Source organism: Vigna unguiculata, chromosome 9, assembly GCF_004118075.2.
Source record: "Vigna unguiculata cultivar IT97K-499-35 chromosome 9, ASM411807v1, whole genome shotgun sequence".
NCBI lineage: Eukaryota > Viridiplantae > Streptophyta > Magnoliopsida > Fabales > Fabaceae > Vigna > Vigna unguiculata.
In genome coordinates this window covers 10,220,670-10,241,377 of record NC_040287.1, presented here as the reverse complement: position 1 = coordinate 10,241,377, position 20,708 = coordinate 10,220,670, and the positions used below count along the sequence as shown (strand labels likewise).

Genomic DNA, 20,708 nt, shown 5'->3' with positions numbered 1-20,708 from the left:
GTCCTATAAATTTTACTTCAATATATTGTGTGACAATTTTACTCACTTTTAAATAAGTTGTGCTTTTTTCATTATAACTTGATTTAAAAGATAATCATTATTTATCTTTAAGAAATAAGAAATTAAAATACATGATAAGTAAAGGAAAAAAAATTTACAATTGAGAAATTAAAACACATGATTTATCTTATATGATTATTGTACTCTATGACAAGTTGGTCAGCCCCACTGACTGTAGTAGGATAACAACCGCTATGGTCTGTTAATCAATGTAACGTTTAAGTCGGTGGCCGACCAGTGAAATGAGCGAATATTTTGAAATTTAAGTTCTCGACATATGAAGATATGTGTAGTAAGATTAGTGGAAAGAACATTTTCTTACCAAAAAAGAGAACATGAGAATCAATCGAGTGAGTAGAACAGAAGAAAACAATGAACTTAACTTCAAGCAAAACAGAAGAAAACAACGAACTGCACAAAAAATGAGCGCTACAAAGGAATATAATGACTAAAAACATCTACCACATTTGCAACAGTAGAAATGCATCCAATGACTTGCATGTATCCAAAGTTGCGTAAATTTATTAACTATAAACATCAATAACCTTTGAAGTAGTAGAAATGCATCCAATGACTTACAAGCATTCGAAGTTGAATAAACTTATTTATGTTTCAAAAAGAGTTTAGGAAATTTAACACAACACAATTCAACCTCTCGTGCCATTTGCTAGTTTCGGAGCAATTTCACATTGTAATTTTTGTTAATTTTGCAATAACACCGTAAATTGTTCAAAAATTAATCTAATTCTGCTTTCGAACCAAGGAACACAAATAAATTGTAATGTAGCAAAATCTGCAAATAAAACGTGCAGAAGAATCAGAAAAGGCTGTAACAAGATGCATGCTACTTTATTTGCAACTTGAACATAATGATGAAACTGAAATGAGTAAGCTACATACCATTTGAATGAGGTTAACAAATGGATGAGCACAAATAAAACCTACTTGAAGATCGCTTAATCTCCAGATTTTTTGTATTCAGGCTTTAGTTCATACGTGCCTTGATTAGTTCCTTTGTTGTTGTAGACACAAAGGTCTTTTAGTATATCTTTCAAAAATTGCTGTAAAAATGTGAAGATCCACCACATTAGTTAAAACAGGCTCTACTAAATTAATAACCGCAAACAAATAAATGTCAATTTGAAAGTATATTGTTTTATAATGGTGTGTGGGCTTGTGGAGACTTACCTACTAAGCAGTAAAAGTACAACATACATCATTATCTTCATCATTTCTCATAAAAATAACATAAATGATACAAACATAATCTTAATCTCTCAAAATTTCTCTGAAAATGAGGTATACAACTTGGATTAACTTATCAACCTATCTTGAATAGATTAGTTCAATTGCACAAATTATTATATCGGACATGTACGAGCATTCACTACATATGCATATCCATTATAAGCAACAAACTTTTATGATTGTAGTTCATTTTGCGTAGATATTTGAGATTTAAGTTTGTTAAAGTGCAAGTATTCAAGAAATCCAAATTTTAAGAGTAAAACTACTCAAAGCACATACTTCAGGTTGGTCGGTTTCTTGTATGAGGTTTCGTAAACTCCAATTAGACTGTCGTTCAAATAGCTTAAACACAATCTCTTCCATCTCCCCACGATCTCTTCTTGTTCTCTTTGTATCGGTTGCTTTAGCAGGAGTTTTCTTCTTTTCCTAATCCAACACAAACATCTGTTACAACTGAAGTATAAATTAATTAAAAATATTGAACTGCATAACAAGCTTGTAGAAATAGTCTTCAACACCACCTCTTCAACACCCTATATCTCATTTATCTCATAATCAACTGAAAAAGAGGGAAGAAGGGTCAGAGGGAGGGCTAGATGTGATTTGATCAGGAAGTTATAAACTGATGATGAGCTGACATTTTGCCAAAATAAGGGGATTCTCTTAGCATGAATTCATTAAGGACTACAATTGGTAACAAGAAGGAGAATAAGCCATTACAGGGGGGCCAGAAGTTGAAAAACTGATCATCCCTGGCATTGGCCTCATGTCAATAACCTGAAAATAGAATGCAGAAGTCAAAGATAATTTAACTGTTTGCCTAACTCATGATAAGGAGAACTAGAGCCAGTAGAAAACCTGAATTTGTCTACTTTTGACCGTATACTTGTTTGTCCTTTTCCGGCACAATTTCCCATAGAGTTCAAGGTTTTGATTATGGGGCCTCATGTCAAACCTATTCAATATTTTTCCCTCCACAGAGATCTTTCCTACAAAACAATAGAAATTTCAACAGCTGGATTTACATTTTGCTAAGTTAACTTTGATAGAGAATATTAATGATGCTTTAGATATCCAACCAAATCCTGTCTAGAAAAAAAAAAACACTTTAGGGAAAAGAGAAAGAAACAAAGTAGAAGAGCAGAGAATAAAATAACATGTAGTGTTGTAGTTGTAGACTAAGATATAGAAGGCCAACATATTAACTAAATAAACTTGTCAGTTTCTCTGCCATATCCAACAAAGAAACACCTTAGAATAACCACTTGTTAAGCATTAGCAAGGAGACCTCTCGACCTCGTAACAAGAGACAATTGAAGAAAAACATTCTTGGAATTTTTACAACCAAAAACATAGATAATAGCATAAACCTAATACTCTTTATAGGGAATTTCAGTCCAATAATATCCGGCAACTAAATATTTTAAATGATTGTTAGTTGTTAAAAACAGCACCTGAGAAACACAAACCAAAAAATTTAAGATAACAACATGTTTTCTACATATATGCCTTACCAGCCCCATCAGAATAGGTGGGCATCTAAGAATAGGCCCATATAGATAAATGGGTTCCCATTCCATGCCCATGGCTTGATAAGATTCCACATAATGTGTCGGGTAAAGTTCCTAAAAATTATTATAAATACCACGTGGCTTTAGGTAATTAGGTATGTTTTTCATTAATCACTAAATCTCAGCTAAATCTCAGCTTTGACCGCTTGTTAGAGCATCTTGTTGACTTGAGTGTTAGAGGGTCTTCTGCAGGTACAATCTCATCCGATTAAGGAAGAATGGGTATTTGAAAGAGGATGAGTACACCTCGGCATAGGACACATAGAGTACTTTGAAGTCTTTGCAAGGTATTATTTCGGTTCCGTAAGAACAATTACTCTGAAATGTAATTGTCCAAATAAAAGATTTGCTATAACAGATTAGCTTAAATTTTGGAAGGTCATATTCGTAACTAATTTAGAAAAGAATGCACATGCATCATAAACTCCTTTGATTATTTCAAACTTATGATTTCATAGCTTATACACATGAGGTCCACTTGTTTCAACCTAAGGTGTTTAAAATAATGAATGGCCTCATTTTTTTCTTTTATGAAGGAACACCCTCATTTCAATAATAAGCACAATGATACAGGTGATCATTTAATGACAGAGGAGTATGGACAAGGACATAAAATTACTAGGTGATAATATTAAAGTAATATATACATCTCATAACGTTCAAACAATCACAGCTACTTCACGTCAAACCGAGATATAAATAATAGTGAGCTTAACTATCCACCAAAGTAACTTTCAATGTAAATAGTCACCGAAAGATGAAAATTATTTACCTTGCGGTGTGTCCGAAAACACAGACATGGGAATGAAGTCTTTAAACATATCCATAACATAACATTTAGGTATATGTCCAACTTCAGCTCCAGCCAACTCCATTGTAAACTGAGTATTTTAACTAAACAATCAATTTAAAAGGACAAAAATAACAGGGAAAAGTGTCACTAATGGCTATAGTAAAAGTAACTATTTTCATATGATACAAAATACATGTATAATATACATATCATTTTCCTAAACAAAAAGATATAGGACAAAACTTGGAAGAAGTTCCGTGTAGGCTTTTGGTGTTATTCTCCAAGTAGAAAAAGCTTTTAACCTTAGTAATTTTGTTGATTTTTAATACATATCTTTATTATGAAAATTAGCAAAGTTAAATTAAACTTCAATTCTAATAGAAACCAAGGTTTAATAAATCAACCTGTAACTAAGATTTTGGCTGCAATGACAAGATTTTTCAGTGTTTGAAACCGTAATGCGACTGCAAGTGTGGCTGTATTTGCCAAATTTCTCATAGATTGAACTTTTGAACGCGCTATTCTTCAATCACATTTATTGCTTCACCTTAGTAACTCCAATTGATTTTTAATACATATATTTATTACACAAAATAAAACTTCAATTCCGATTGAAAAGAAAGGTTCTCAAAATCCGCTTGCTACTATGATTTTGGTTGCACATGAAGGTTGTGTTAGTGTCTGAGGCAGTAATGCAATCGAAATGTGGTTGCATCAGCTACATTTGTATGTGATTTCAAAAATAGATGAAACGACAACGGCAATTTAAAACCTAACACCAGAAACCTATCCATAAATTTTATTTCAAAAATCATTTACAACGAAAACAATGGCAGTAGATTAAAAACAAGTAATGTATTATTTTCTACCTCGACACACTTTGGTTAATCAAAACAACTGAAAAGGAATATAATACCCAGGTCTCACCATTTGCACTCACACAATGTGTATTACGGCATGACATCCACACATTCATTATTTGTATATAGACGTGGAGAAGAACCTTAGTAGGAGAATCGTCATCGTTGGAGTTGAGAGGGTCGATCGAGACAACGACCTTGGCGAGGCGAGAGGGGGTCGGAGGGAGGGGCGTGGAGGCAGCGAGAGAGACGAGGGGAGGACACTTCATCAGCCACACCGCTTTCTCCGCTTTTGACGTGTCCACGTACGCATTATTCATTTGTTTCGTGCCACCACCACCACCTTGGTCTTCCATTCTCAATAGAAAGAAGAAGAAGAAGAAGAAGAACAGTAAGAGAACGAGTTTGCAGATGACTTTGATTTTTGAAGCAGAATGAAACCATTTTATTTGTTTTGTTCACAACCAACTCTTGGTGCCTTGTGCAGGATCTACGTGGTATTATATTTTATATTATTTTTATTTTATTTTCTAAGAACTATAGTTAGCTATTCAACCGTGATTATGGTCAAAATATCATTTTGGAGTTTAATGTTAAATGGTTTTAATAAATAATGATCTAATAATATATAATATTATATTTTCAAAAATATTAAAAAATATAATTGTGATTAGTTTTTAATCTATGAAATAAAAATACGAAATTTAGGTAAATTTATTCTAATAATTATAAGATTAATTCTTAAAGATTTAATATTTTTTATTGTGTCCATCCCATGAATAAAATGGAATTGTTAATATTAATCTGACATAAAAAGTCATATTAAATTTGTTTAAAAAAACTATATTAAATAAAAAATAAATAAATATATAATGATTATTATTATAAATATAAATATTAAAAATATTATTGTAACTATTGATTATTAAATTCGTGTGTTTTCTTTTATTGTAAACTAGTCTGAAATTCAAATCACGTTTTTTTTCTGTTTTTTAGAAAAATAATATAATTGATATTATATTTATTATTTATAGAAAAATTTGTAATTATTTTCTAAGTAAAAATTTTCAAAAAGAAAAAATTAATAAGAAATATACAATTTTTTTAGTAATAACGTATACTTACCATTTTTTATTTATTTAAATATGATATAAAATTAACTAATAAAAATATGATATTATATTTTTATAAATTTAGTAATAATATGATTAATAATATTTTTAATATATGGCCATTAATAGAAATATTTAAATAAAATGAAAATAAAGATGATTGGTTTCGATTAAATAAATATTTAAAATTATATATATTTTTAAAATCTTTTACATGTTTAAAATATTTATTATTGAAAAATATTTATTTTATCAGTAGTATATTAAAATATTGTTGATATTATAATTATGGTAACTTTTCAACAAATATAAATTTATATAAAACTTTCTAAAAAAATATAAATTTGTTGTGAAATAAAATTAAATAATAAATAATTTTCAAGTAATATTCACATGAAAATCTTGCTAAAAATAACATGAAAATCAGCAAAAAATTTAGTAGTTTCTTATCAAATTTTAAGATATATTTAACATGTTTTTACTATTCTAAATTCGTAAAAACATTTGTAACAAATATAAAATTTTTATGTGAAATTTTCAAGAAATTTAAATCAACAAGAAAAAACCTTATAATAACTAAATTACAACAATCTTTTCTAAGAGATTTCTGTAAAACAATAAATTAAAGGTAATTCATAAATTTATAGTAGTGATTAACATAGTTTATATAAAGAGATACATCAATAACAAAACAAAAAAATCCAAATAATTGAAATATGATTTTGGAGTAAATAAAAAAAGTGTGCCTAAATATAATAATAATAATAATAATAATAATAATAATAATAATAATAATAATAATATCACAATATTTTCCCATACCTATCTCATAGAAAAAATATATTTCAATCCTTATACTCAAACTCAACGGGTATCAAACTTTTGTCCCATTCTTATTCCACTAGATAGTGGATATATTCTCATACTTATACACATACCCCTTTTCTTACTTTCAATATTAATTAATTAATTTTTATAAAATAATAAAAAATTACGATAAAAACAACATAATATATCAAATATTCAATATTAAGAGGATGATTGTTTCTTTGATATAAAATATTTAGCAAGAAATTATAATTGCATATATTTCAAATTGGAATACCAAATATAATTTCATGAAAACAAAAACATTTATTAAATTTGCAAATACTAATGAAACCTAGTTGATAAAATTAAAAAATATTTTAAAAAATATATAAAAGTAAAACAAATATTCAAATTAAAATATATTTTAAATGTCTCCTTACTTCAATTTTTTAAATTCTAATGAATCTCTCTTTTATATACTAATCAAAATTATAGCATATCATTTGATCAAAAATATCAACATAGTCCATGGTTGAAAAATAACAAAAATTGTTTTAGCGAAACAAAAAGGATTCTTCAAATGAAACAAAAATTAATAATAATAGAGTAAAGAAGACAAATTTGTTATGTTACCTAGTAAAGAAAATGTTTATGTTATATATTAATAATAATATAGCAAGGACGAATATTATGATGGGTACGAGGGCAGGGACAGAGTAGATATATACATCCTCATACCCAATTGAAAAGTCGGGGATTCCCCATAATCATACCCATATCCATATCCAATCAATGCGAAAATTTCCTGTCAAAATGAGAATGAGTTCGAGCAATACCCACGAGGCGGGCTTATTTGTCATCTCTACTTTTCCCATATTAATAATAATATTAATATATTATATATTAATATCTATAACAATATATAAAGAAGAGATACCCTCTTTTGTGTCTACATTTTGTTATTCCAGTTATTCTAGTTTTACCCTTAATTATTATTTTAAAAATTAATTATTTTATAAACAATTTACCTTTAATCGTTATTCTAAAATTTGTTATTCTAAAAATCTTTTTTTGTCTTAACAGTTATTTATTTTATGAAAATTAAAAAATGCAAACACACGGACACTGTCACGCCTGTGTTTTCACTAGTTACTGATAATACTAATAATGTTATTACTATTAAAAATATTAATAAATTTAATAATAATAATAATATATAACTTATAAAATCAATATGTAATAATAATATTAACAATAATAGCAATACTAATAATTTAGGTTTTGATTTTCTATATTATAGTTAATAATAATAATAATAATAATAATAATAATAATAATAATAAATTTCATAGTTTTTACACACTTGTGTGTAGGTTATAAGTTAACATGCATGAACAGCCACAAATGATGAAGTGGTAATTTTTTGAAGTTCAAATGTGCATGGTAATTTTTTTAGCCAACATACTGGGTTGACAAATGCAAATATAATATTTTTGTGATTTTGTTTTGTATTTGAAGCTGAACATTATTTTGGATTGTAATGAAATTTATTTAGATTTTAATCACAATTAAAATTTAGTTGATTGAGACGGAAGAAAAAATGATATATTTTTTTAATTAAGTGCACCAATGAGCCAACCCGTTTAACCTATCAACCTGTGGTGGGTCGGACTGAGTTCGAAATCTTTTGGCTCGCTAATAAGTGAGTTGAGTTAAGTTTGACTCACTAAATGATCAACCCGTGATAGACCGGACTAAATATCCCGTTTTGACAACTCTATCGATAAGTACTTACCAAATTAAATATAAATTCATTATCTGACAAACGAGCTACAATATTTTCACACTATGCAGTTTATAGGTTAACATGTATGACCAACCATAAATGATGTCGTGGTAATTTTTTGAAGTTCAAATGTCATGGTAATCAGCAAAAGTATTGGGTTAACTGGTTGACATGATTTAAATTACAAATAAAAAATAAATGTGTTCAAAAAAATAAGTATCTATAACTATATATAAAGGGATTCCTTTTTTGTGTCTACATTTCATAATTTCAACTTTACCCTTTATAATTTAATTATTTATTAAATTTTTAAAAATTAACGGTTACTTTTACAAGTTTTTATAAAATTATTTACTTATCTCCTTTTTCTTTTTTTCTCTTACTATTCATCAATAGTTATTTTTCTCTTATTTTCTCCGTACATTTTATTTTATTTTTTATAAATATACTTTTATTTTGTTTATTAAATTAATAACATTACAATATCATCAATTATTAATATAATTCAAAAAATGCGTACACACAGGCGCTATCGTGCCTGTGTTTACACTAGTTACACTAGTCAAATATAAATTGATTATGTGACAAGCGAGGTTATATTTTTGTTGCACTTGTCTACATGTTATAACCTATCATCTACGCATAGTGTGCAAGAATTGTAATCCTGTTTGATACATAATAAATTTATATTTGACACATAGTTCTCAGAACAAATTTAGTTTTTTTTTTTTAATATTAAACCATGTAAACATCGTAATCCCATCCTTCTTTTAATTACTCTACTATATGCATTTGAACTTCAAAAATTTACTACATTTTTTGTGATTCTTCTTGCAGGTTAACATATAACTTGCATATAAGTATGAAAGAATTGTAATTCAGTTTACTACATAATCAATTTATATTTGGTATTTAGTTCTTGTAACACATTTGCTTTATTTTTTATTTTTAAATTGAAACCATATGAATAGCCTAACCTAATTTTTTATTAATGACACTAATTAAAATAAAACTAACCATGTCACTATTTATGATTATTCATGCATGTTAGCTTATTATCTACATTTACAAAAAATATAAGTCTATTTGTCACATAATGAATTTATAATTGTTACTTAATTCTTGAAAAATTTGGTTGTTTGTTGTTTTAAAAGAATGGAAACCATGTGAATAGCCAAAACATTTTTTTTTTATTAATAACACTAACCGTAATGAAATTAACCACACATTTATGAAATTAACCACACATTTATGCATGTTAACCTAAAACCTACACATAAGTTTGCAAAAACAATAACTTTGTTTGACACACAATAAATTTATATTTGATACTTAATTCTCATAAAACATTTGTTTTTTCTTTTCAAATTGAAACCATATGAACAGTCTAATCAATATTATGCATATTAACCTATAACCAATAAGTGTGCAAAAACTATAACTTGTGGCATAATATTTAATTAAATACAACGTTCGTCCCAAGACTTTAACTTAAAAAATAATTAAAATAACATTTAAAGGGAAAAAGAAAAATCATATAACTTGATGAGAATGGACATAATTCTTGAAAACACTATGGATTAAAAATAAGTATCTAACTCTACAATATAGGAGTGGTAAAATGCATATTTCTTAGTATTAACTTTACATATAAAATTATATAGAGTTATACACCTCAATCTCCTATATAAAATTATACATAAGAAATAAAATATTATATGCTTAAATATGATCTTTCATGTTCATGATCACACCTGGACTCCATCCCAACATTTTGTCAAGTTTGTTAAAACATTTAAAAACATATACGTCAAAGTTTTTTAATTTTTTTCTTAAAACATAAAACACACAAGCTCCATTTTAACTTTGTCAAAATTTCTCAAAAAATTACTGGTCAAAATATCATTTCCTTCTTTTAACTTTAAAAATGTACTAATTTTAAATAGTCCTATAAATTTTACTTCAATATATTGCGTGACAATTTACTCTTTTTTAAATAAGTTGTTTTTTTTTATTATAATTTGATTTAAAAGATAAATATTATTTATCTTTAAGAAATAAGAAGTTAAACCACATGATAAGAAATTAATCTTTAAAGGAAAAAAAAGTTTAGAATTGAGAAATTAAAACACATGATTTATGTTATATGATTGTGTTTAAATATAATTTTATTTTATATTCAAACCCAATTTCTATGTTTAATAAACCAACACATCACTTTATATTAGAGATTTACCTTGGTAATTTAAAAATCTTCAAATGAGTCATTCTCCATGCTAATCAAGAAAACAAAACTAGCAAAAGTAAATTATGAACATATTTGAACAAATTTTTCAAACACTTCTAAACTAAAAAACAAAAACATTTTTACAACCTAAATTAACCTAGACAAAAATTTAAAAAAATTAGAAAAAATTATATAATAACATTTATATAAATTAATTTATAAATAAATTAACTTTAAATTATGAAAAAAAATTAATTAATTTTTTATTTTGTATACAATTATTTATGAAAAAATTTGCATTGATAAACTCCTCGAGAATTAGAAACAGAAAAAATTAGAGAAAAAAAAAAGAAGAAATAATTTTTTACTTTACAATTTCATTAATATCTTTAAAATTTAACAGATGAATAAAATGTTAAAATTTAAAAAATTTATAAATAATATGCACTAAAAAGAAATTTAAATACTTTAAAAAAATAATTAATAATAATAATAATAGGATTAATTAAACCATTTGTTCCCCTTAAAACTACTTAGCATGTGGTGTCTATGTAAGACTTATCAGACAAGTCTCAGTCTCCAGACCTTTGCATGTTGAATCAACTGAGGAAAGAAATCACGCGAGCTTTGGGAAACTAAAACCAACCAATCTTATCATCTTCAATTGTGTCATTAGTTACTTAAATATTCAACCAAAATGAAAAAAAATCCTATTAAAAGAACCCTAAATCCAAACATGCACGAGAGGACAACATCCTGCCGTACCCTTCCAGCGTCTAGCCAGGCCAGCAAGCAGAAGCGCGGCCGACCCAAGGTCTATCACTTCTCCCTCGCCACTAGGAGGGAGACGCTGCCACGATAGTCGTTTTAGCAAGCTGTAAGAGACATTTTTGTGATGAGCCCCGTTACAATATCACAAGACGATATTTTTGTATTTTGAAGTTTATTTAAATTTAAATTTGTAAAAATAGGTTCGTTATTTTTTTTTTAAAATAGAGTTAGGTGAAGTCGTCTTTTACCCTGTCAATTTTTTTTTTCTAGAAATAAAATTGTGATGGAGAAAGCTGGTTTTCGTTCATTGTCAAAAAGTGAAGTCATCCTCTATGACGACTTCACTTTTCACTTTGTTTATATATTATCAAAATGCAAGAAAGCTTTTGATATCTGTATGGTTTAATGTTTCTTAATAAACGAGGAGTAGAAATTTTAAATTTAAATAAATTGATTCAATTTCTGATTGAGCTAGTTGTTTTCGGAGTGGGGGTTTTGACAGGAGTAGGAGTGGCGTGAGAAAGTTACATAATTGCATGCGGGAAGATGCATGTTGGTGAAAATTAAATGTAGGTGATAAGCTTCTTATGGGTGCACCTGCGCTGATGATTTCTCCACAAGCGAAATACAGTATTGATGTCAGATGAAAGTTTTAGTAATATATATTAAAAAAATTGAAAAGTGAAGTTGTTATTTACAAGGACGACTTCACTTTTTGACATGAACAGAAACCGACTTTTCATAGTACAATTTCAATTTTTGAAAAAAAAAAAGAGAAACTAGTAGGGTGGAGAACGACTTCACTTGTAATGTTGTCCTCCACCCTAACAACTTGACCCTATTTTACAAAAAAAAAAAAATCAACGAATCTATTTTTACAAATTTAAATTCAAATGGACCCCAAAATACAAAAAAACCTCACAAGACTCAACGTTTTCACGCGAGTTGCGATTTTTAACGATGATCCATGAAGATCGTAACTTTCAAACGACGCGAGATCGAAGAAGGAGAAGAAGATCGTAATCTCGTATGATCTTACTAGTTGAAACACGATTTTGAAACACGATTTTGACTATTATACTCGTTTGACTTCCAAGCTCTTCTTCTCCAGATTCAGTCATCTACACACTCATACAACGTTCTCAAAGCGTCATCGCTGCACTTTGCAATTCCTTCAGAGCACAACGCAACTGGGATTCCATAACTCGCCAGTTCCGTTCTCTCCACTTAAACGACTCGTCGGTTCAACATCTCTTTCTGCAATTCAATTCCCCCTCCGACGCGAAAGCCGCATGGGCTTCTTCCACTGGGCCGCAACTCGGCCCAACTCCACCTTCCAACCCACCACTCGCTCCTACACCATCACCATCAACCTCTTGTTAAGAGCCAACTTATTCATCCATATGCGCGCTCTTCTCTATTCTCTCACCAAAACAAACACACTCACATGATGTTCCTGCACTCGTCGATTCTCTTCTCAACGTGGTCATTTCAACCTATCGCGACCTCACTGTGAACCTTCTTATCCAAGCCTATGCGAAGGCCAGGATAACGGACGTCGCCTTCCACGTTTGTTTGCTACGTGAAGGAGCATGGAGTCTCCGTCACCGTCAGTTTTAACGCCTTGCTTCACGCGGTGCAGAAATCTGAAAATTGTTTTCTCGTTTAGGAGGTTTACGAGTTCATGATTCAGAGAAGGATTTACCCTAATTTGACGAGTTTGCGAATCATAGTTGATGCATTGTGCAAGGAAGGTGAATTGCAGAAGATTGTTGACACGCTTGATCGGATTATGTAGAGGAGTACTTTCCATTCTCCTTCTATGATCGTGAATTGTAGTTTGATGTTGAGGATTTTGGAGAGGGGAGCGAAATTGGAGAGTGATGTCGTGGTTTTGTTGAAAAGGCTGTTGCAGAATATTTGCTTCACGAGAACGTTGTGTGGTCTCTGGTTCTGCATGCGAAGGTTGCGTTTAGGGATTTGGATTCCGCGTGGGGATTGTATGGGGAGATGGTGAGAAGAAGGTTTAAGTTGAACGCTTTTGTTTACATGTCGTTTGTTGGAGCATTTTGTAGAGATGGGAGTGTTGGGGAGGCTATTAGTTTGGTGCGTGAAATGGAGGGGAATGAGCTGAGGCCATACAGTGAGACGTTTGAGCATGTTGTTGTGGCAGATTCGGAGGAGTGTGTGAGGGTTTTTGATGAGATAGTGAGGGTTGGGTTTGTGCCTGGTTGTGTGGTGTTTAATAAGGTAGTGGAGAGGTTATGTGAAAAGGGTGAAATGGAGAAAGCGAATGGAATGTTGAGTGTGTTGATGGATAAAGGGTTTTCACCGGATGATGTTACTTATTCTCTTTTAATGCAGGGTTACGCTAGGAAGGAGGAGGTTCAGGAGGTTTTGAAGTTGTATTATGAAATGGAGTACAAACGTGTGTATCCTGGGTTGTCAGTTTTTGTGACGGTTGTTCAGTTTTTGTGTCGTTGTGGAAAGGTTGAAGAGGCTGAGAGATATTTGAGGGTGATGAGAGAGCGGTTGGTGGCTCTGGATGCTAGTGTGTATGTGGAATTGGCTTCTTTGCTATAGCTGAAGCCGCAATTAAAGTAATTTATGTAACCTTATGTAGTCCGTAGAAGTTAGAACTTTGAAAGATATGGAAATATATGGAAAGATATTAGCTGCTATAATGTACTGTTAAACATGGATACAATTGTGTTGAGTTATGGAAAAATATTGTTGAGATACCACCAATCATTGTAATTGTTATTGTAATAATGACAATTAAGATGTTGTATGAAACTATATGAGATTTGTTAATGGTAGAGCCCTATATATACTCTTTTGTTCTGGTTTACTATCAATTTGAGTTAAATCAGTTTTCTTCTTGTTAAAGTATTTACAAGTTGGAACTCCTAATCTTGAGTGTTCTACTTTTGCATTTAAACCCTAGCAACCTTAGTTGTACCTTGTTCTTGTTTCTTTTTTTTTGGGGTTGCCTTAGCGCACTCATTCTAATTTTTGGTTTACCTAAGTGCACCCATCCTGTTTGTCACAGATTCTCCATCACTACCATTGTTGTCATCACTATCAACACAGTCACTCATTCTAATATTAGACATAAGAGTGATTAGGTGGCTTAGTAGTTAGATGGAAGAGATGTGAGGGAAAAGTTGTGGGTTTGATCCCCCTAACTAACAATTTGCACAAATAAGGTTGGTTTGGTGGGTTTAAAAGGGAAGGTGGGAGAGGTTGTAGGTTCAACTCCTCCCACTAACAAAAACTAACAACTAACTTTTGCCGATAAAAAAAAATATTAGACGCATTTTGGTAGGACTGAGGTGACCTAAGCATTGATGCTCAAGAGCTTGAGACACACTAGGGATACATGCAACCGATTGTGACAGATAGTATAATCCTCAAGACTCATGTCATGCTCCAATAGTTTGCTTGGTACGCTGATCCTGAACAAGAACAAAATGATTAGCAAAAGGAATAGGGTAATTTCGGGTGCAGGGGAGCTTGCTTATGGAGATTAAATTAAAAGGACACATGGGAATATAAAGCAAAAAATCTAGGGTAACATAAGAAGAAGGTCGTGTGTGACCAATGCCATGAACTTTTATTTGAGAGCCATCATGGTCACAAAGGGTAAAGAATCCAATAAGTCAATTGACAGAAAATGGCAGAGGAATCAATCGAAGGTACAGGAGAATGACCAAACATGTGAGGAACTTAGAGGTGAAGTACTTGTTCACTACCAGTTTCATAAGATGGAACAACTGTGCTGGATAAGATTTGATTGCGGACATAGTGAAACTTAGAAGGAAGTCCAACAAGTGCAAGAGCCATAAAAAACTTTCCATGTTGTTTGGCATGTCTGGTTCCATCATTAATTAGTGAAAGGTATGAGTGACTCAAAATCAGCAATTAAGCAATCGAGTTTACCAAGATATGTCTGTATATTATATTTTCCAGCTTCACAGTGATAAGGTTAGAGACAACATTGTAAAGACAATGAATATCATTGGAGTATAGTTTCTTGGCTTTCTTCCATACATCATAACAAGTAGTAAAAGCATGGTATTAAGGCTGCAATTTGACATTGCTACACAAAGAGGCATCAATTTGCATCCACTGGGCTTGATCATTGCGGGAATGTCTTTGGCATGTTAGGTCAAGTGGTTGGCACGACCTTGACCTTGAAACCATAGCCCAGGAGCTATAGTTGCTCATCCCAGTCAGTTTTTAACATGGAATCAGCGGAACAATGACGATCGAAGATCGAAACCAAAACTACTGATATTGTGTTAAAAAGTGGATTTTATACCTAATTCAATCTCACAAAACTGGCTTGTAAGGTGAGGATTGAACCCACATATATACTATAAATTGGCTTTATTTCTAGTCGATTTGGGACTTCCAACACACCCTTTTTGCTGAGGTATACACACCTCGAGCATGAGATTGGACACTAATAGGTGGTTTGAAAACAAGTGGAACAATAGACCCAACAAAAATGAAGCTTCGATAGGATAGGCTCTAACCCATGACTCTGATACTATATAGAAATGTATATGTGTTGAATGTGTTGTGTGTCTAACATAGGATGTATTTATACTAATTTACAGAATCAATTATAATAAAACACTTAATAATTAGGAACCAATCATCCTAATTTCCTAGAATATGTAACTGTTAATTTCCTACAAATATGTAACAGCAGATTATATTCTAACACTAAGAGATCAAGTTAGGATTGAAATATTGGAGTTCTAATTAACAAGTTACTAATATTTAACAAAGCCTTGTAAGCCTAACAGGTTCAAGCTAATTGTAGAGATGAAAGGAGTGTAGTCTATTTAAAATCTTGAGTTACGGGAAGTGTTGCAAATAATTCAATTAGTGTTATATATTAGTTAGGTAGCTAGTGGTTGTTAACTAATTGCTTGTTATTGTATAATAAATAGTAACATTGTTATTGTAATACATATCTATGTGAGAAATAAAATTTTGAGATTCAGTACTTGGTATCCCTTGTTCACTTCTCTTCTCTGTTTTTGTGAGTGTGTTTAGTCTGTTTTCTAACACTACTCTCTTCCTCTTGAGATGCTAAACATTGGCTTTAAGTGAGTCCGAATTCAGCAAAACAGGGTAAATATCTCCCGTATCAACTCTAGTTGTGGTGGAGTCATTGGTGCTGCCATTGGCTGCTATTTTGTCGCCATTGACTGTGCTAGTTAGAGCAGTCTTTTGATGGGTATGGACATGCATGCCTCCACAAGGGTAGAGTAAGAGTCTATACATTGATAAAGCTAGGACTCTTGAGACCATGTAGAGAGTAATTGAGAAAGGTTTCTTGTATTATTTAGCAGTAAAAGTACTGCTTGAATAGAAATGTTATATTAAAGTTTACTCCTTTATTCAAAGAACCGAATAAAATAAATCTAATCCTTGATTCCGCAAAATCTTTTATTTCTGTATAAGGGGAACTTTTGTTTTCAAAATGCATAAGCTTATATAAAGCTTAAATCATAAGTTCCAGTAGAACCCAAAAAAAAAACTTAAAACATGTGCAAGAACTAGTGTGTATTGAATTTCAAATTTCATAATTACAGGTTTGCTCACTTGGAGTTCAACCATGTTGCTTGTGTGAATAAAGCTCTACATCTTGATGAGAGTGAGCTTGGAGGTTATCGCTTGACAGTTGAAAAGGAAAAGCCTCAGCGTGAAAACTGAGGTACACGCCGTGGAAGAGGTGGTGGTTGTCGTGAATTTGGTGGAAGAGATGGCAGTGGTTGTAGCATGAAAACTGAGGTACACGCCGTGGAAGAGGTGGTGGTTGTCGTGAATTTGGTGGAAGAGATGGCAGTGGTTGTAGCAGCAAAGTGGATTGGGGGAGAAGTAGTGGTCGAGGGTGGCCAACCCATAAATCTGCAAATTTAGTTTATGATTATTCTCTATGAAATATGTTACTGTAGTTTATCTTTATATGTTATCATAGCTTATCTTTAGGCTTTATGTGTGTGTGTTTGTTTTTTATTTGGTCTTTTCATGATACAACTTTTAAGTAATTGAGTAATATGAAGAAGGGAAAAGTTGAAAACCACTATAAAAATTGAAAACTTGAATTTAGTAATGTGACTACAACTCAATAAGTCTACTAGGAGTTGGATAACAATTTTTGTCAAATAATTATGGAAGAGTTTTACAATTTTTGCTAGAAGAATCGCATGAGAAGGTTTACCATTTTTGCAAGAAAGATTGCATGTTTTGTTGAGTATTGTTAGATGTTGCCGAACCATGTTGAATTATTGTGTATTTAAAGTTTGTGCTCTTATTTATGGGTTAAGTATGTTTTTAGTCCTTAAACTTTGATCTAAAATTGAAATTCATCCCTGGTTGAAACTTTGATAAATTTTGGTCCCTAAACTTTAAAATTGAATGAATATAGTCCTTTTAACCCAATTTTGTTAATTTTTTTTAGGTTTCGAATGCATTTCTCAATAAATATTAAGCAGAGAATGTGTCAAATGGCGTAAACAACTCCAATATTAACATGAAACACATTCCACATGTTGAAAAAAGTCAACGTAATTAGGTTAATAAGGACTATATTCATTCATTTTTAAAGTTTCGGGACCAAAATTTATCAAAGTTTCGACCAGGGACAAATTTCAATTTTTGACCAAAGTTCAAGGACTAAAAAGATACTTAACCCCTTAATTATTGATGTGTTACCAGTAGAAATTTCAATTGTGTGATTCCTTAACCATGTTTCAGAAAAATCGTGTTTCACATTCTGTCGCAACTCTTCAACATTTTCACTCTTATAATGTTTTTTGAGAAATCATATACATTTTCACTTTTCTAATGTTCTCTAATAAATCATTGTGACATGTGATTTCATGAGTATTGCTTTAGAAGCTGTAATTGGGATATCATGTGGCATAGAAGATTAGTTCATTAAAAGTTCATTTTTAACATGCACAATTTATTTTATTTTATCTTATTTTCTTCTCATAGAAATGTTTATAGAGAAGTTTATTGGAATGTACCTTAATTCATTTGCTACTTTAGTTCCACAACCTCTGCATCATATATATGTTTTCATACTCTGATTTTTTTTCTTCTGTGATTATAATTTAGGGAGGAAAAACCAATTTCAGCGATGATCACTATCACAACAGATGTTGGAAATTTTGGATTTATGTAATTGTCAATCAAGTTTTGCATTTGGGTTTATGTAATTGTCAATTGGATTACTTTTGTGGGTACATGATATCTGTTGTTGCTGCTGCAATATGGTGTTGTGTGGAACACAAATTGATTGCAATTGGGAAAATGGAGTTCAAATTCTTTATTATTTTTTATGTGATGCCTTCTAGTGAGCATTTAAAATATACTATATTGGTATTTTAAATATCTTTTTAATATATTTTAAAATAAAAAATTAGTAGTAATCAGTGTATTACGAAAGCATAGTAGAGGAACAACAAAAAAACCCAGCAGAGAATCCAAATTCAAGAAAAAGTGGGTGTTTAATCCAAGAAATGTTTTTTCTAAAATTGATACAACATCATTCTTATATGATGTGGTTCAATTTTGGTTCTTGTGAAAACTGAACCAATTCAAACTGAATTATTATATTTATATTGATATTACTTGGATCTTTAACCTATTTATTCAATCTATTATTTGTTGATGTGTTACGACTAGAAAATTCCAATTGTGTGATTCATTAACCATGTTCCATAATTATCGTGTTTCACATTTTGTCCTAACTCTTCAACATTTTCACTCTTCTAATGTTTTTTGACAAATTATATACATTTTCACTCTTCTAATCTTCTTTAATAAATCATTGTGACATGCGATTTCGTGAGTATTGTTTTAGAAGCTACAATTGGGCTATCATCTGGCATAGAAGATTAGTTCATTAAAAGTTCATTTTTAACATGCACAATTTATTTCATTTTTTCTTAACTTTTTCTCATAGAAATGTTGGTAGAGAATTTTATCGGAATGCACCTTAATTCATTTGCTACTTTAGTTCCACAACCTGTGCATCATATATATGTTGTCATATTCTGAGTTTTTTTCTTCAGTGATTATAATTTAGGAGGGAAAAACCTAATTTCAGTGATGACGACTATTGCTGCAGAAGTGAGAAATTTTGGGATTATGTAACTGTCATTCAGGTTTTGCATTTGGGTTTATGTAACTGTCAATTGGATTGTTTTTCTATGTACATGGTAAATACTCCTGCTGCAATTTTGGTGTTGTGTGGGACACAAATTGGTTGCAATTGGGAAAACAAAGTTCAGATTCTCTACTGGTTTTTATGTGCTGCCCTCTGGTGAGCATTAAAAATAGACTATTTAAAATTTCTTTTTAAGAAATTTTAAAATGTCAAAATTAGTGGTAATGAATGTATTATGAAGGCACAGTAGAAGAAGAACAACAAAAAACCCAATAGAGGATCCAAATTTGGGAAAAAGTGTGTTTAACCCAATAATTTATTTTTTTAAAACTTATAAAACATAATTCTTGTACGACATGGTTCGATTTGCGTTCTTGTGAACTGAACCAATTCAAACTAAATTATTATATTTACAATGATATTACTTGGATCTTTAACCTATTGATTCTATCTATTATTTGTTGATGTGTTACCACTAGAAAATTCCAATTGTGTGATTCTTTAACCATGTTTCATAATTATCGTGTTTCACATTTTGTCCTAACTCTTCAACATTTTCACTCGCCTAATGTTGTCTGACAAATTATATACATTTTCACTCTTCTAATTTTCTCTAATAAATCATTGTGACATGCGATTTCGTGAGTATTGCTTTAGAAGCTACAATTGGGCTATCATGTAGCATAGAAGATTAGTCCATTAAAAGTTCATTTTTAACATGCACAATTTATTTCATTTTTTCTTAACTTTTGCTCATAGAAATGTTTGTAGAGAAGTTTATCGGAATGTACCTTAATTCATTTGCTACTTTAGTTCCAGAACCTCTACATCATATATATGTTGTCATATTCAGACTTTTTTTCTTCAATGATTATAATTTAGGGGGGAAAACCAATTTCTGTGATGATGACTATCGCATCAGAAGTGGAAAATTTTGGGATTATGTAACTGTCATTCAGGTTTTGCATTTGGGTTTATGTAATTGTCAATTGGATTGCTTTTATTGTACATGGTAACTGCTGCTGCTGCAATTTTGGTGTTGTGTGGGACACAAATTGGGGTCAATTGGAAAACAAAGTTCAGATTCTCTACTGGTTTTTACGTGCTGCCATCTGGTGAGCATTAAAAATAGACTGTATTGGTATTTAAAATTTCTTTTTAATAAATTTTAAAATGTCAAAATTAGTTGTAATAAGTGTATTATGAAGGCACAGTAGTGGAACAACACAAAGAAACCTAACAGAGAATCCAAATTCGGGAAAAGTGTGTTTAA

General features: G+C 30.7%; 2 protein-coding genes across 3 annotated transcripts; one reads left to right on the top strand and one right to left on the bottom strand.

Moving 5' to 3' along the window:
- Window positions 1–611: 611 nt before the first annotated feature.
- Window positions 612–4,979, bottom strand: LOC114164179 (general transcription factor IIF subunit 2-like). 2 transcript variants are annotated; one of them, XR_003599505.1, is made up of 7 exons: window positions 4,676–4,978; window positions 3,652–3,760; window positions 2,167–2,297; window positions 2,029–2,085; window positions 1,588–1,734; window positions 961–1,121; window positions 615–853 (listed from the first exon to the last, which is right to left on the bottom strand). XR_003599505.1 is itself a non-coding variant. In XM_028048742.1 (6 exons), the coding sequence occupies exons 1-6, from the start codon at window positions 4,886–4,888 to the stop codon at window positions 1,017–1,019; spliced, it is 762 nt and encodes a 253-aa protein (XP_027904543.1). In that variant the 5' UTR covers window positions 4,889–4,979; the 3' UTR covers window positions 612–1,016. The 2 variants fall into 2 exon arrangements, 1 of the variants encoding a protein (XP_027904543.1); XM_028048742.1 differs by having other exon boundaries at window positions 612–1,121; window positions 4,676–4,979.
- Window positions 4,980–12,922: 7,943 nt separating this feature from the next.
- On the top strand, window positions 12,923–13,821 carry LOC114163430 (pentatricopeptide repeat-containing protein At1g66345, mitochondrial-like). The gene is made up of 2 exons (XM_028047745.1): window positions 12,923–12,992; window positions 13,154–13,821. Exons 1-2 carry the CDS (start codon window positions 12,923–12,925, stop codon window positions 13,819–13,821), a joined length of 738 nt encoding a protein of 245 aa, XP_027903546.1.
- The last annotated feature ends 6,887 nt before the right edge of the window (window positions 13,822–20,708 follow it).